Source organism: Ovis aries, chromosome 6 (assembly GCF_016772045.2).
Source record: "Ovis aries strain OAR_USU_Benz2616 breed Rambouillet chromosome 6, ARS-UI_Ramb_v3.0, whole genome shotgun sequence".
Classification (NCBI taxonomy): Eukaryota; Metazoa; Chordata; class Mammalia; order Artiodactyla; family Bovidae; genus Ovis; species Ovis aries.
Genome location: NC_056059.1, coordinates 89621608 through 89636741, shown reverse-complemented (window position 1 = coordinate 89636741; position 15134 = coordinate 89621608). Strand labels below are relative to the sequence as shown.

Here is a 15134-nt window from a genome sequence, read left to right as displayed (position 1 = left end):
AAAGAATCCACCTGCAAGGCAGGAAACACAGGAGATGCAGGTTTGATCCCTGGGTTGGGATAATCCCTGGAGGAGGGCATGGCAACCTACTGCAATATTCTTGCCTGGAAAACCCCATGGACAGAGGAGCCTGGCAGGCTATAGTCCAAAGGGCCTCAAAAAGTCAAACATGACTGAAGTGCCTTAGCAAGCACATGTGCAAAGTAGAATTAAGGAGGAATGGCATTGTTGTAACAGTACAATAAACTATGAACTTGAATAAATTTTATAAATCTTTTATTTTTTTCCAAAGGACAAAAGAAGCACTATAAACCATTGAGATACATTTAAAAAGTACAATTTTAACATAGTAATTGTGATGCATATGTAATTCTTTGTAACAAAATGGTCGAATACTTAAAAAGATACAGTACATGTGTCTGCAAATTTTAGCAAGGCTGTGCATTTTTTTTAAACTACATAATGAGTTTATATTCAAAGACCTTGAATACGTTTTCAGAACTTTCAAAGTATGGATCATTGTTAAGATTACCTTTACTCTTAAAAAGCTAAAGGGATGTATTTCTATAAAAACTAGAAATAAGGAATTTACCTAGTTCCTAGCTTCTTTATTAATCCAAAATACATACTTAGTGGCTAGAAATATAATACTTCTAATAAAATAGCTAATAAATACCACATAAAATCAAAGGTTTAATGAGTAAGTCATGACATTATGCCATACTAGGAAGACATCAAATGTCTAAATTTATAGAACAAGAATATATTAGTCCTTATAGAACTCATATATTTAGAAATTCTAAATAAGGAAATATATTCTACACAGATAACTGTAAAACACTCAGATTTCTAATGCAGTATAACTTAAATATCTTCCCAGGGTCAAGAGTAAGAAAATTCTCTAATATATTCCCCAAAAAACAATACTAAAGTAGTTCCTATTTCATAAGAGAGTGAGGATAACAATATATCTCCATATACAGCATTCCAGTCAAATTCCATTCACTCTCACACAGCTTTTCCCATGGCAGTATAAGAACTACATTCTAGAAACAACAGTAGTCACCTTGAAAGGATTAACAATCAGTGATTCCTTGATTCACAATTTAGTCAACTCTTAAAGAATTCAATAGCATAGCAGTTAAAATAACAGCAAATAAGGAGCAGAAAATACTATGCTAAACAGGACATAAACTGAGCAGAAAGCTGCAAGAACAAGCATAGATTCCCTCTTCCTTTGTCTCTTTCATAGTGGGGAATTCATACAGAAACCTAACTCATTGGAGAAAATGAGCTCTTGCTTCTTGTCTTCAGTGGGTCCAGAGGTCCCCAGAAAATTCTGCTGAAGAACTGGGCAATTCTTCCAATGCACGGTCCTTTCTTTTAATTGTTCTTTCCACTGTTGAAAAAAGAATTATATCAATTTAACCAAATTTCCACACATCTGTCTACCCCAACTTGTTTTCAAACCAGGGTTTAGGATCAATAAAAAGCAGACGGTAGAGTCCTTAACAAACAAAATACATCTCAGTAGTGAGTTCTGTGTAACCTCTTAGGCAATTCATGTTGAGATTCATGATAAGAGTTTTCCCAGGACTTTGGAGAATAACTTTCCCTTCTCCGGAACATCCTTTTTATTTTAAACATGGTCTGGAATGTGGTCGCCAAATCTCAGACATAGGGTAAGGACTTTGACAAATCCACACTCCAAGATAGATTAAGAAACCAGAAAGAGCAAAGTGACAGATACCTGTCCAATATTTTCTGGACGATCTTCTTGATCAAAGGAGCTTCTGGGTCCAGACAGACTTCCCTTCCATTCTTCAAGGTGGCTCTGCAGAGAGAAAACGAAGATGCCCCCATGAACGTGGGGGCTGAAGACTAAGGCGGGATGGTGGGGTGGGGGAAAACCTTCCTTCTTGCAAAGGTCACGGTGGACAGCGCCGCGCACTAGGACTTACACCACTTCCACCTTGGAGCACTGCGGTCCCGCGGCGGTCACCTGCAGATCACTGACCATTTTGGGATGAATTCCCGGGGTGGTGGTTAAACACACACAACGCAGCTCTCTCACAACGGCCGCGACAGGACCAGCTGGGGTAGGAGAGACACCGTTATAGGGCAGGTTGCTGGGAGAGCTCTTTCCCGGTCCGCCCGCCTGGGACACTTCCCCACGCCCGGGACGCCGCTCCGCTCCACCCGCCGGGTGCGCTCGGCTGGTCTCGCGCTCTCACCGCTGGCGAGGGGCACGGGCGGCGTCAGCAGCAGCAGCGCGAGCAGCGCGCACAGGGAGCCCGAGGGGCCGGAGAGGCGGGCGGCGCGGCTGGATAGCAGTCTCATAGTGGCGAAGAGAGGACTGCGGAGGGTTCCGAAGGAGGGAGAAGGCGCGGGATTCGAAGCTCCAGAGCGCTTGTGACTGCCTCGGGTCTTCAGCATACCTTTTATATGCCCTGGCCCCTTCCTCCAGGCAGGAAACTCAACCTTTAGGATGCTTGGGAAATTCCCTGAACTAAGGGGGGCGGGGAGAGGGGGCCGGGTGGAGTGGGGGCTGGAGGAGCGGGGTTTGAGGAGGGTGGTTGGGAGGAGCAGCCCGCGGTGGATCTGTTAGGTCGCCCAGCGGTGGCTGGAGTGGATGCTGCTTTCGCTGGAAGTAAGAAGCAATCCTGCGGAGATTTTGTCCACCCGGGCCAGCCCGGGCTAGCGAAAGCCAGTTTCTCCAGGATGACAGGTGTCTTTTCAGAGATGCCCCTCATCTTCATCTAAACAGAAAGGCACAAAGTAAGCCACTGGAAGTGTTCTTTAGGGGGAGAGGGGTTGTTTTTGTTTTGTTTTTCTTTCTTTTTTCTTTTTTAAAATTAATTTGGCTCTGCCCAGGGCGAGGGGGCGGGGGTGGTGGGGCGGACATGCGGTATCTTTGTTCCGCATCAGGGATCCAACCGCAAGCCTGCTTTGGCAGCATGGAGTCTTAACCACTGAACCTGCAGGGAAGTTTAGCTGACAGGTTAGATTTTAGAAAATTTTCTGAACCCTTTTCTAATTATTATTATAACTGTAATAATTATTACTATTCAGTTAATGTAAGCTGTGTCTCAAACTACACCAAACTGAAAAACCTTTCACTCCTGCTTGCCGGCAAACCATTCTAGCTTCCTCAGATTAGTTTGTAATTCTCTGGACTTCAGCCAGCAGTTAGAAGCCAAGATAAGATGATGAAAGTATCTGTACTCCTACTTGAAGTCAGTGGAAGGAATAGGCTGCAAAAGCAAGTCCACTTTCTGGGAATTTTATACATAGTTTTGCAAACATGCATGTCAAGGTGGTTTAACAAAAATCATCCAAAAAATCACCCACCAAATTGCCCTGGGAAAAAATGCCTTGCTTTCAGCAGTTCAGTACACTGTGGAATTGGAAGACTCTGTGGTCTTGGTTGGGGGTGGGATGAGTGCAGATTACAGCAGTGCCCCAGAGACCATCCTCTTGGTATGGCTCCAGACCTAACCAGATGTGTAATTGACCCAGTTTGGAGAAGCCCTGGAGTCTGATGAGTTTAAGGGGCTCATCTGGAAGTTTGGTTCTAGGGATCTGAATCAGTTTGGCAGTGAGATGGCACCCACTCACTTCACTCAGCTAACTTCATGAGATGGGAGGATGACTCACACACACAGGCTTCTGGAACCATCCAGCTTCATAATCAGTGGTGTGACCAAGCCTGTTTCCACAATCCTGCTCTAGTCCCAGTGAGCCTACAGCTGCTCCCTGAAGCTGTGGGCGAGGTAGCTTTTTATCTCCTCTGTGGAAGCAGTTAGCTTTTTTGCTTGTTTTCGTTTTTGGCTGCACCATGTGGCATGTGGGATCTTAGTTCCCTGACCAGGGATTGAACTCATATCCCCTGCACTGATAGTGTGGTCTTAACCACTAAACTGCCAGGGAAGTCCATAGAACTCTGAAGTTTTAATGGCTGGGTCTTTCACATGTTCAGTTTCATAGCAGGCATGGCAACAATATTGGAATGGCGTGTAGACTTCCTTTCATGGAAATCTCACTAGATCCTATTCTGGATTGTTCTCAAGACTTGTGTCCTCACAGTTGGCAAGCCAAGGCAATCAGGGAGCATGATGACAATCAGAAACCAGTCATGGAACAAAATTCTTTTCCTTGTCTCCCGTGACCCTGGAAAATTTTCTTCACACCTCCACACATCTTCCTTGGTAGGCTATCACTTCCATTGGTGAGCAGGGAGGAGGTGTCATAGACTTTTAGAACTTTTAGTCTGGAAGAAAACGTAGGAAATTCCATAGTTAAGGAGGGCTGAGAAGTTTGACCTCATTTTGTGGGAAATTAAATGAGATCTTCTCTATCCTGTGTAGCTTCCTGATCCCATCAGCATTATACCTGACTCAACTAATGCAATCCTTCGTCCTTCTAGGGAGTGGTGATCTGGGAAAATAGCTTCAGACTTATTATATTGCCTTTTTAGACATTGTGTGTGTGTGTTAGTCCCTGTTTTTTCCGATTCCTTGCCACCCCATGGATTGAAGTCTGCCAGGCTCCTCTGTCCATGAAATTCTCCAGGCAAGAATCTGCAGTGGGTTGTCATTCCCTTCTCCAGGGGATCTTCCCCACTCAGGGATTGAATCTGGTCTCCTGCATTGTAGGCAGTTTCTTTACCATCTGAGCTACCAGGGAAGCCCTTTTAGACATTCAGTTCAGTTCAGTCATTCATTTGCGTCCGACTCTTTGCGACCCCATGAACTGCAGCACGCCAAGCCTCCCTGTCCATCACCAACTCCTGGAGTTCACTCAAACTCATGTCCATCGAGTCTGTGATGCCATCAGACTGTACTGATGTGGATCAGATAAAACTTCAAAAATGTAATTAAAAATCTTGGATAATTAAATGCAACTTAACCACGGGGGGGGGGAGGGGGAACACAGACAGTATAAGATTTTGTGGGAGGAAATTGTTTAATGACTCAAATAGGTTAAAAAATGTACTTATGTGTGTGTGTGTGTTTCAGATCCAAATAAGCTGTTTTAAGTATAAAGGAACATATGAATTTGTTTTGGCATCAAATGGTAAGATCATAGAAGGGTCATGAGATATAATTTCCATTTCCTCTGAACACTCTTACAGATTGTATGCTTCACCTGGTTTGCACCCTGAATCAACTTACCTTGAATTGCTTTCAGAGTATAAGGCAAAAATAAATATTTCTATAGCTAGAAAGTAGGTAATAGGAAGTCCTCACTAGAAATTGGCTGTTGGGTTGCCAAGAAGCAGCAGGTAACTTAACCTAAGTTCTCACTGAAATCATTCAGGCGCATTGCCCATTCTGGCTCCTGTCTAGGCATTCCTGATGTAGACCTTGTGCAAAGGCAGATGGGAATGTGGCTGGTCTGAAGACTCCCTGCAGTTGACAATGACATCCAGTACCACAGGAGGCAGAGCTCTTCAAAAAGTAATTGCTTCTTTATTGTGAATCTAAAGGGAAGCCATTTTGGCCTGCCTGCACCCACGTGCAGGTAGTAGAGAAAGACACTGAGTTACTTTTCTCTCAAGGTATAACAAAACAATCCACAAAATGACATCCTGATAGCCTGAAAGGTTGACTGCTGGTCAAGACCAACCTTTAGTCCTAACACCACAGAGGTATGTGAGAGGAATTAAATCATTCTTAATGGTTTGCAGCCCTCAAAACACATTCATGATCTTTTGAGCCTCATATTGCTTCTCAGAGGCAGGTAAGAAATATTTTCTTATCATTTTTCAACTTGGGATAGAAAGGCCAGAGAGTTAAGAAATAGAAAATTTAAGATTGGAAGTCAAGCACTAGAGAACCCATCTCACGAAAATTTTAATAGTTTCCAGATTACCAAGCACTTTCTTCATAGTACTGGCAAACACCCTGTGGCTCTCCACATCTGGTTAACCTCTTTACTTTATTGCCCAATAATCACATTTTAAGCTGTTGAAATCCACAGTTTATCTACTCCTGAGGTCACAATGATGTCAAACATCCAAGAGGCTTTCAGGCTAACCAGTCAAAAACTGCTGCCTGCTTTCTAAGTCCTTTTCTTTCTTCATGACCAGTTCAAAGTCTTAGCTTCTCAGAGAAAGTTTATATGACAAAGCCAATGGAAATGTATTCCTTCCACTTTTGATCTTTGAACAATTAATGTACTTATAAACCTATCTCCTGAGACAGAGTTAATTATTAATTATTCCATAATTTTTCTCTTGTCTCTCCCAAGTTAACCATAAACTTTAAAATCAGCCCTGATGTTTTATATTTCTCCCATGACCTCCTGTAAGTTCCAAGTTCAGTAGCAAGCAGTCTATGAACATTTGATGGCAAATATTGATAACTTTTAAATTTTGTAGTGGTAAGTTACAAGTAGATCTTAAAGTTAATGAGGAAAGAATAGGGTGGTTTACTGTCATTAATCATTTGAACTTATCTATTTGGAATTGGCTTTTCTCGATGTTGGAAATTGTTTCTGCTTAGAGACTGTACAGATGGTATTTTCAGTCTTTGGACTCCGAACTATTCAAAAGAATATTCAGAAACGAGCAGGATATTTGATATTAAAAGAAAAAATATACTCAACAAAAGTATTGACCAACATACATGTTTTGTGTAGCTTAGTGATTGTTGGAGATAAGTGATCAGGGAAGATTCTGACTAGATTATACTGTGTTGAATGTTAACAGTATTTGGATTTTATTCTAAATTGATCTCTTCCAACAAATCAGAGAGGTCTTTAATGATTTAGTATATGACCTAGGCCATTTAGTTTGTGACAGGCCATTTCACATATTTTTCTAAGTTTCTATTTTTTTTAATGTCTCCTATTCTTTATATTACCTTTGCTAAGTTATTTCAGTCATGTCCGACTCTGTGCAACCCCATAGACGGCAGCCCACCAGGCTACCCATCCCTGGGATTCTCCAGGCAAGACCACTGGTGTGGGTGGAGTGGGTTGCCATTTCCTTCTCCAATGCATGAAAATAAAAAGTGAACGTGAAGTCACTCAGTGGTGTCTGACTCTTAGCGACCCCATGGACTACAGCCTGCCAGGCTCCTCTGTCCATGGGATTTTCCAGGCAAGAGTACTGGAGTGGGGTGCCATTGCCTTCAGAAATGGTATATACTGCAGTAAGAAAAGATGTAGACATATCATTATCAAGTTAAGCACATCTAAGATATCAGTTTATCAATCAGTAAGAGCTGAAGTGGAAAATAGAGTTACTTGTTTGCACGCAAGTAACAAAAGAAAAGGAAAAGGCCAGGTACTTTGGGGTTAACTTGGCAATATCAGTGCAGTTTGTCTCCTTCCACATTGGGCTTGACAGACCAAGGGAAAAGGAGCATCATTTAGGGATTAACTTGGCTTCAAAGTTGCCCCAGAATTACTGTAGGTCAAGAATGTTTTTCCTACTTTTGTTCATTATATAATTTTCCTGCTACCCATTTACAATTAAATCTGCTTGAGAAAGGAGTAAATGAGTACTGAATTTTGATTGAGTCTAGACTAAGCAAGGCGCCAAGTAACAGTAGGTGGGCTTTTCCTTGCCACCTCCTGGGCATATCGGGTAGCTAGTTATTTTTGTTCAGCCTTGCAATCCTGGCCTGCCAGAAATTTCTTTGACAAGAGATGACCACACAGAAAATAAAGAAAAGATAAGCATTAAAATGTTAAATGTTGTCAAAAGCTTTGGGCTTCTCAGAAATGGGAAGTTTTCAGATATTTGGTCTGGGCTCAGTAAGAAAAGAAAATCTTAGAAGGGATCATCTAGTTTAAATAACTTCCTTTTTTTTTTTTGATACTACAGAGATCCTTTGTGGAAGTTAGACTTCTAAGATTGCAGTTAATAATGGTCATGTACTATACTGCTTTTGCCCACCATTATCTTCGTAACATTTTTAAGGAGAACATCCACTTCTGCATGAACTTACAATATCATTCATTCTTATTTAATATATATTAGAACAAATTGATTGCTGTTTTAATAAGAATAATTGTGATGTGCTTATATGTGTGTAATTTATGTACTTCCTAGAGAATCAGAACTCTCTGTTGGCCTCCCTTGTCACTACTTGAACAAATAGTGAAAGACTCAACATTTGACAAGTAATACTTTGGCCACCTGATGCGAAAACCTGACTCATTTGAAAAGACCCTGATGCTGGGAAAGATTGAAGGCAGGAGGAGAAGGGGTTGACAGAGGATGAGATGGTTGGATGGTATCACTGACTCGATGGACATGAGTTTGAGTGAGCTCCAGGAGCTGGTGATGGACAGGGAGGCCTGGCGTGCTGCAGCCCATGGGGTCCTAATCCTGAATATGATGATATTAGGAGGTCAGATCTTTGGAAGGTGAGGAGAGCTGATCTATCATGAATGGGTTTAGTGTGCACATAAGAGAGGCTCCACACCACTTCCTTACTCCTTTTCATTGTGTGATGATAACACAATGAGAAGGCACCATCTATGAACCAGAAAACAAGATCTCACCAGACACTGAATCTTTTGGGACCTGGATCCTGACCTTCCCAATGTCCATAGCTGTAAGCAATTTCTGTTTTTTATGAGCTACCTAGTCTATGGGACTTTGTTATAACAGGCCAAAGGGACCAAAATGAACAGTAGCAACACCAACAAAACAAAATTCAAAACAGAAAACGAGGAATGGACTATATAGTGACGTTTACCACAAAATTTTCCATAAACCTTATTATAAATAACCACTTTTATGAATTTTTGAAATATTATTTTCATAAGAATTGGGAATTAGGAAATTGAGCCCAGTGACATAAGAGGTGTTGCAATGCCAAACCAAAAGTCACAAAATCCTAGAAATTCTGGCTAATTATGGACTATGAGTAGCTTACTAACCTGTTGGGATTTTAAAGCATGGCTTCCTCTGGAGAGTAAACTGACGAGACCATTAATAAAATGTTTTGCTTTGAATCATTTTGGTTTAAAAAAGTTTTTCAGTTTTAGTAAATCAGATGGAAGTAATTTTCTTTGGAACAGAATGTTCCTTGGGAACAACTTTTATTTTTCCCTAGTTTAAATTTGAGAACTAAACTGGTAAATGCTATGACCAAGGACTATGTCATAGAAAAGAAAAAATAATAGTGGCTAAGATATTAGAAATAGACTAAAGCTGGTTTTGCTTACAATATGATTATGCATAAGTAATTTTTTAATAACAAATGAAAGTTTTGAAAGTTTTATATGAAGTATATCCAATTAGCTTTCCATGATGGTTTGCAAATAAAATCATAACTTAGATTGAGGGAGTACAGTTAATGAAGGGAAGAATTGACAATCTGGACTTCATTAAAATGAAAACTTTCTTTCTGCAAAAGATACTACCAAGAGAATGAAAAGTCAGACCACGGACTAGGAGAAAATATTTGTGAAAAACATATTTGATGAAAGACAATTGTCAAAAATACCCAAAGAATTCTTGAAACTCAAAAATAAGAACACAAATAGCATGATTAAAAAATAGGAAAAAAGATATTTAGAAAAACTTTACCAAAGAAGATATACAGATAGCAAATAATATGATACTAAATATTATTAAAAGATATTCTATATTGTATATCCTCAAGGAAATGCAAATTAAGACAAGAGTGAAATACCACTACACATCTATTAAAATGATCAAGATCCAGACACTGACACCACCAAATGCTGGTGAGGACGTTAAGTAACAGGAACACCCGCTCATTGGGCTTGGGAATGCAAAATGGCATAACCAGCTTGGAAGATAGTTTGACAGGTTCTTATAAAACAAAACATATTCTCTGTTTACAATCTCTCAATCATTCTCCATTACCTAAAGAAGTCAAAAACTGTCTACACAAAAACTTGCACACAGGTATATACAGCAGCTTTATTTGTGATTGTCAAAACTTGGAACCAACCAAGATGTCCTTCAATAGGCAAATGGATAAAGTATGATATAGACAGACAATGGAATATTATTCAGTGCTTAAAGGAAATTATCTATCAACCTACAAAAATAAGGAAACCTAAATGCCTATTACGTGAAAGAAGCTAACCTGAAAACCCATGCATACTGTATATTTCACTATAAGATATTCTCACTGGAGAAGAAGGCAAACCATCACTTCATGACAAATTGTTGTTGTTCAGTTGCTCAGTCGTGTCTGACTCTTTGTGACCCCATGGACTGAAGCACACCAGTCTTCCCTGTCCTGCACCATCTCCCAGAATTTGCTCAAACTCATGTCCATTAAGTTGGTGATAACATCCAACCACCTCATCTTCTTTCACTCCCTTCTCCTCCTTTCCTCAATCTTTCTCAGCGTAAGGGTCTTTTCCGATGAGTTGGCTCTTTGCATCAGGTGGCCGAAGTAGTGGAGCTTAGCTTCAGCATCATCCCTTCCAAGGAAATCAAGGGGTTGATTTCCTTGAGGATTGACTTGTTTGATCTCCTTGCTGTCCAAGGAACTCTCAAGAGTCTTCTCTAGCACCACAGCTCAAAGGCATCAATTCTTCAGCACTCAGTTTTTTTTATTGTCCAGATCTCACATCTATATATGACTACTGGAAAAACCATAGCTTTGACTATATGGACCTATGTTGGCAAAGCTTTTTAACAATGTCTCTGCTTTTTAATATGTTGTTTAGGTTTTTCATAGCTGTTCTTCCAAAGAACAAGCATCTTTTAATTTCATGGCAGTGATTTTGGAGCCGAAGAAAATAAAGTCTGTCACTACTTCCATTGTTTCCCCATTTATTTGCCATGAAGTGTTGGGACCGGATGCCAGATCTTCATGTTTTGGATGCTGAGTTTTAAGCCAACTTTTTCACTCTCCTTTTTCACCTTCATCAAAAAGCTCTTAAATTCCTCTTTGCCTTGTCATAAGGATGGTGTCATCTGCATATCTGAGGTGATTGATATTTCTCCCAGTAATCTTGATTTCAGCTTGTGATTCATCCAGCCCAGCATTTCACATGATCTACTCTGCATATAAGTTAGATAAGCAAGGTGACAACATGCAGTCTTGATGTATTCCTTTCCCAATTTGGAACCAATCTGTTGTTCCATGTCCGGTTCTAACTGTTGCTTCTTGACTTGCATACAGGTTCGCAGGAGGCAGGTAAGATGGTCTGGTATTCCCATCTCTAAGAATTTTCCACAGAATTTCATGGCAAATTGATGGGGGAAGTGGAAATAGTGACAGATTTTATTTTCTTGGACTCTGCAGCTTTTAAATCACTTTGAATGGTGACTGCAGCCATGAAATTAAAAGACGTTTGCTCCTTGGAAGGAAATTATGACAAACCTAAACAGCATATTAAAAATCAGAGACATCGCTTTGCCAACAAAGATCCATAATAGTCAAAGCCATTGTTTTTCCAGTAGTCATGTATGGATATGAGAGCTGGACCATAAAGAAAGCTGAGTGCTGAAGAACTAATGCTTTCAAATTGTGGTGCTGGAGAAGACTCTTGAGAGTCCCTTGGACTGCAAGGAGATCAAACCAGTCAAACCTAAAGAAAATTAACCCTGAATGCTCATTGGAAAGACTGATGCTGAAGCTGAAACTCCATTACTTTGGCCACCTGATACAAAGAGCCAACTCATTGGAAAAGACCCTGATGCTTGGAAAGATTGAGGGCAGAAAGAGCAGGGGTGACAGAAGATGAGATGGTTGGATGGCATCACCAACTCAATGGATGTGGATTTGAACAAACTCTGGGAGATGGTAATGGACAGGGAAGCTTGGCATGCTGCAGTCCATGGGGTTGCAAAGATGACTTAGCAACTGAACAACAATATTACATTCTGGAAAAGACAAAACTATGGAGACAGTAAAAAGATTAGTGGTTGACAGAGGTTGAGGGGCTGGGTAGGGATAAATAGATATAGCATAGAGGATTTTCAGGGCAGAGAAAATACTCTGTATGATATTGTAGGGATGGATACTTATCATTATGCATTAGTCCATACCATAAAATGTATTTAATACCAAGAGTGAATCTTATTGTAGACCAAGAATTCTGAGTGATAATGATGTACCAATGTAAGTTCATCAATTGTAATAAATGCACCACTCTGATGGGAGAATTTGTTAATGGGGAAAGCTGTGCTTGTGTAGAGGCAGGAAATTTCTGTACTTTCCTCAATTTTCTGTGAACCTGAAACTGTTTAAAAAATAAGCTTTTTTATTAGAAAAAAAGTTTTGAACAGAAAAAAGTGTTTTTTAACCATGATTGTTGCCCTATCTAGATTCTACTTATGTATCAATGCCACTAACTTTCTGTGACATCTTAACTTATCTTCTTTAAGTGAAAATACCAAGACCATCTTTTTCTTCATATGACTGTTGATAAGAAGAAAGAGGGTAGCTCTTATTTTGTATATTTCTGTGTACTATCACGTAAGAAAAAAATCACCAGTCTATGTTCAATACAGGACACAGGATGCTTGGGGCTGGTGCACGGGGATGATCCAGAGAGATGATATGGGGTGGGAGGTGGGAGGGGGGTTCAGGATTGGGAACTCATGTACACCCGTGGCTGATTCATGTCAATGTATGGCAAAACCAATACAGTATTGTAAAGCAAAATAAAGTAAAAATAAAAATAAAAAAAATTGAGATAAAATTTACATGTGAAATGCATACATCTTAAGTGTACAGTTCAATGAGTTTTGAAATATGTAGAGAAGTAATCAAGATATAGAACATTTCATCACCTCAGAAAATCTGTGCTCTTTTCTGTTCAGTCTCTCTTCTTCAGAGGAACCCATTACTCTTATTTTTAGTTTGGTTGTACTTAAATTTCACACGAATGAAATCATTCAATACATATTCTTTTGTGCCTTGTTTCTTTTGCTTGACTTAATATTTGTGATATATATCTGTGTTATTGTCAATATTAGTAGCTTATTCCTTTTCATTCAGTTGGATGTTCCTTAAATAATTCAAATGAGATTCAGGTGTACAAATATACCAAAATTTGTTTGCCCATTCATCTGTGAATGGACAACTGGGTCATTTTTAGTTGGAGTTAACAATTTGGCTTTATGAGTAAAGTGTCCATCAGTTCAGTCAGTTCAGTCTCTCAGTCGTGTCTGACTCTTTGTGACCCCATGAATTGCAGCACTCCAGGCCTCCCTGTCCATCACCAACTCCCAGAGTTCACTTAAACTCACGTCCATCGCGTCGGTGATGCCATCCATCCATCTCATCCTCTGTCATCCCCTTCTCCTCCTGCCCCCAATCCTTCCCAGCATCAGACTCTTTTCCAATGAGTCAACTCTTCGCATGAGGTGGCCAAAGTATTGGAGTTTCAGCTTTAGCATCATTCCTTCCAAAGAACACCCAGGGCTGATCTCCTTTAGAATGGACTGGTTGGAACTCTTTGAAGTCCAAGGGACTCTCAAGAGTCTTCTCCAACACCACAGTTCAAAAGCATCAATTCTTTGGCTTTCAGCTTTCTTCACAGTCCAACTCTCACATCCATACATGACCGCAGGAAAAACCATAGCCTTGACTAGGCAGACCTTAGTCGGCAAAATAATGTCTCTGCTTTTGAATATGCTATCTAGGTTGGTCATAACTTTCCTTCCAAGGAGTAAGCGTCTTTTAACTACATGGCTGCAGTCACCATCTGCAGTGATTTTGGAGTCCAAAAAAATAAAGTCTGACACTGTTTCTCCATCTATTTCCCATGAAGTGATGGGACCAGATGCCATGATCTTTGTTTTCTGAATTTTGAGCTTTAAGCCAGCTTTTTCACTCTCCTCTTGTACTTTCATCAAGAGGCTTTTAGCTCCTCTTCACTTTCTGCAATAAGGGTGGTGTCATCTGCATATCTGAGGTCACTGATATTTCTCCCAGCAATCTTGATTCCAGCTTGTGCTTCTTCCAGCCCAGCATTTCTCATGATGTACTCTGCATAGAAGTTAAATAAGCAGGCTGACAATATACAGCCTTGACGTACTCCTTTTCCTATTTGGAACCAGTCTGTTGTTCCATGTCCAGTTCTAACTGTTGCTTCCTGACCTGCATATAGATTTCTCAAGAGGCAGGTCAGGTGATCTGTATTCCCATCTCTTTCAGAATTTTCCACAGTTTATTGTGATCCACACAGTCACTGTATAAATAATTTTGTGTGTTCTTAGAATAAAGATGGTCATAAATTACTGCTGTTTCTCTCATTTTAATATGGCACCTATTTTTCATACCTTTGAATCTGAACTGTTTCTGTGAATGCTTTGGATCAATATAATTTGGCAGAAGTGTTGCTATGTAACTTGTGAGTATTTATCTGCTGTGTCCACCATTGTCTTCTGGAAAGTTTCCTCTATGAACTCAACCACTCTGCTGTGAGAGGCTCAAACTATGTGCAGAGACCACAGGAAAGAGAATCCAGGCACTCCAGTTGATGCCCACAGTTGGGTTCCCAGCTAAAACAAGCACCAGTTGACATCCATATAAATGATTATCTTATGCATTTCAGCACAGCCAAGTTTCAGAAGACTGCAACTCCACCTATATGGAGCAAAGAACTACCTGATTGAGTTCAATCAGCTCAGATAATTCTGAGACAAAAAGCACCTATTGTTTGAAGTCATTAGATTTTGATTTTTTTTAACACAGGAATAGATGAATAAAATAAATGTTTTTATTTTTTGAATTGGTACATAGGAGTGGAATTGCTAAGTCATAGGATATGTATATAGTCAGCTTCATAAAAAACTTCTAAATTGTTTTTTATATTCCCACCAGTAAAGTAACAGTGTTCTGATTATTCCACATCCATATATATATTTTTTAATTTTAGCTTCTGGTAGAGACATTAATTAATTTTTATTTTTTATTAAAAAAGTATTTTGATGGTGCCACAAGGCTTGTAAGATCCTAATTTCCCCATCAGGGATTAAACCTGTGCCCTTGAAAGTGAAAGCATGAAATCTCAACCACTGGACTGCCAGGGAATTTCCTGGGAGAGACATTTAATGGAAACTCATTGTATTGTTAATTACTATTTCATGATTATTAGTGATGCCAAACACTTTTCCAGGTGACTTGCTACTTGTAAGTTTTCATTTGTGCAATATATTTTTGAATATTTTGGCT

The 15134-nt window shown here is 39.9% G+C and overlaps 1 protein-coding gene and 1 long non-coding RNA gene across 4 annotated transcripts in view; one reads left to right on the top strand and one right to left on the bottom strand.

Annotated features, from left to right (window-relative positions):
- Positions 1–259: 259 nt before the first annotated feature.
- LOC101103238 (C-X-C motif chemokine 6) lies at positions 260–2414 on the bottom strand. Its single transcript, XM_027971406.3, has 4 exons — positions 2235–2414; positions 1962–2094; positions 1751–1834; positions 260–1399 (listed from the first exon to the last, which is right to left on the bottom strand). Exons 1-4 carry the CDS (start codon positions 2338–2340, stop codon positions 1384–1386), a joined length of 339 nt encoding a protein of 112 aa, XP_027827207.2. The 5' UTR covers positions 2341–2414; the 3' UTR covers positions 260–1383.
- A 136-nt stretch (positions 2415–2550) lies between these two features.
- Positions 2551–15134, top strand: part of LOC121819875 (uncharacterized) — a 42458-nt gene continuing 29874 nt past the window's right edge. For all 3 annotated transcript variants that reach the window (XR_006060254.1, XR_009601064.1, XR_006060255.2), the window contains exon 1: positions 2551–2778. This is a non-coding gene — a long non-coding RNA (uncharacterized LOC121819875). The remainder of the gene's footprint in view (positions 2779–15134) is intronic.

Excerpts from the sequence above, each read along its gene's own strand:
- LOC101103238 (XM_027971406.3), bottom strand. The coding sequence starts at position 2,340 with ATGAGACTGCTATCCAGCCGCGCCGCCCGCCTCTCCGGCCCCTCGGGC. Across the intron at positions 2,095-2,234 it reads GCCCGTGCCCCTCGCCAGCG|CTGGTCCTGTCGCGGCCGTT; the intron begins GTGAGAGCGCGA and ends CTCCTACCCCAG. Across the intron at positions 1,835-1,961 it reads TGCTCCAAGGTGGAAGTGGT|AGCCACCTTGAAGAATGGAA; the intron begins GTAAGTCCTAGT and ends TTCTCTCTGCAG.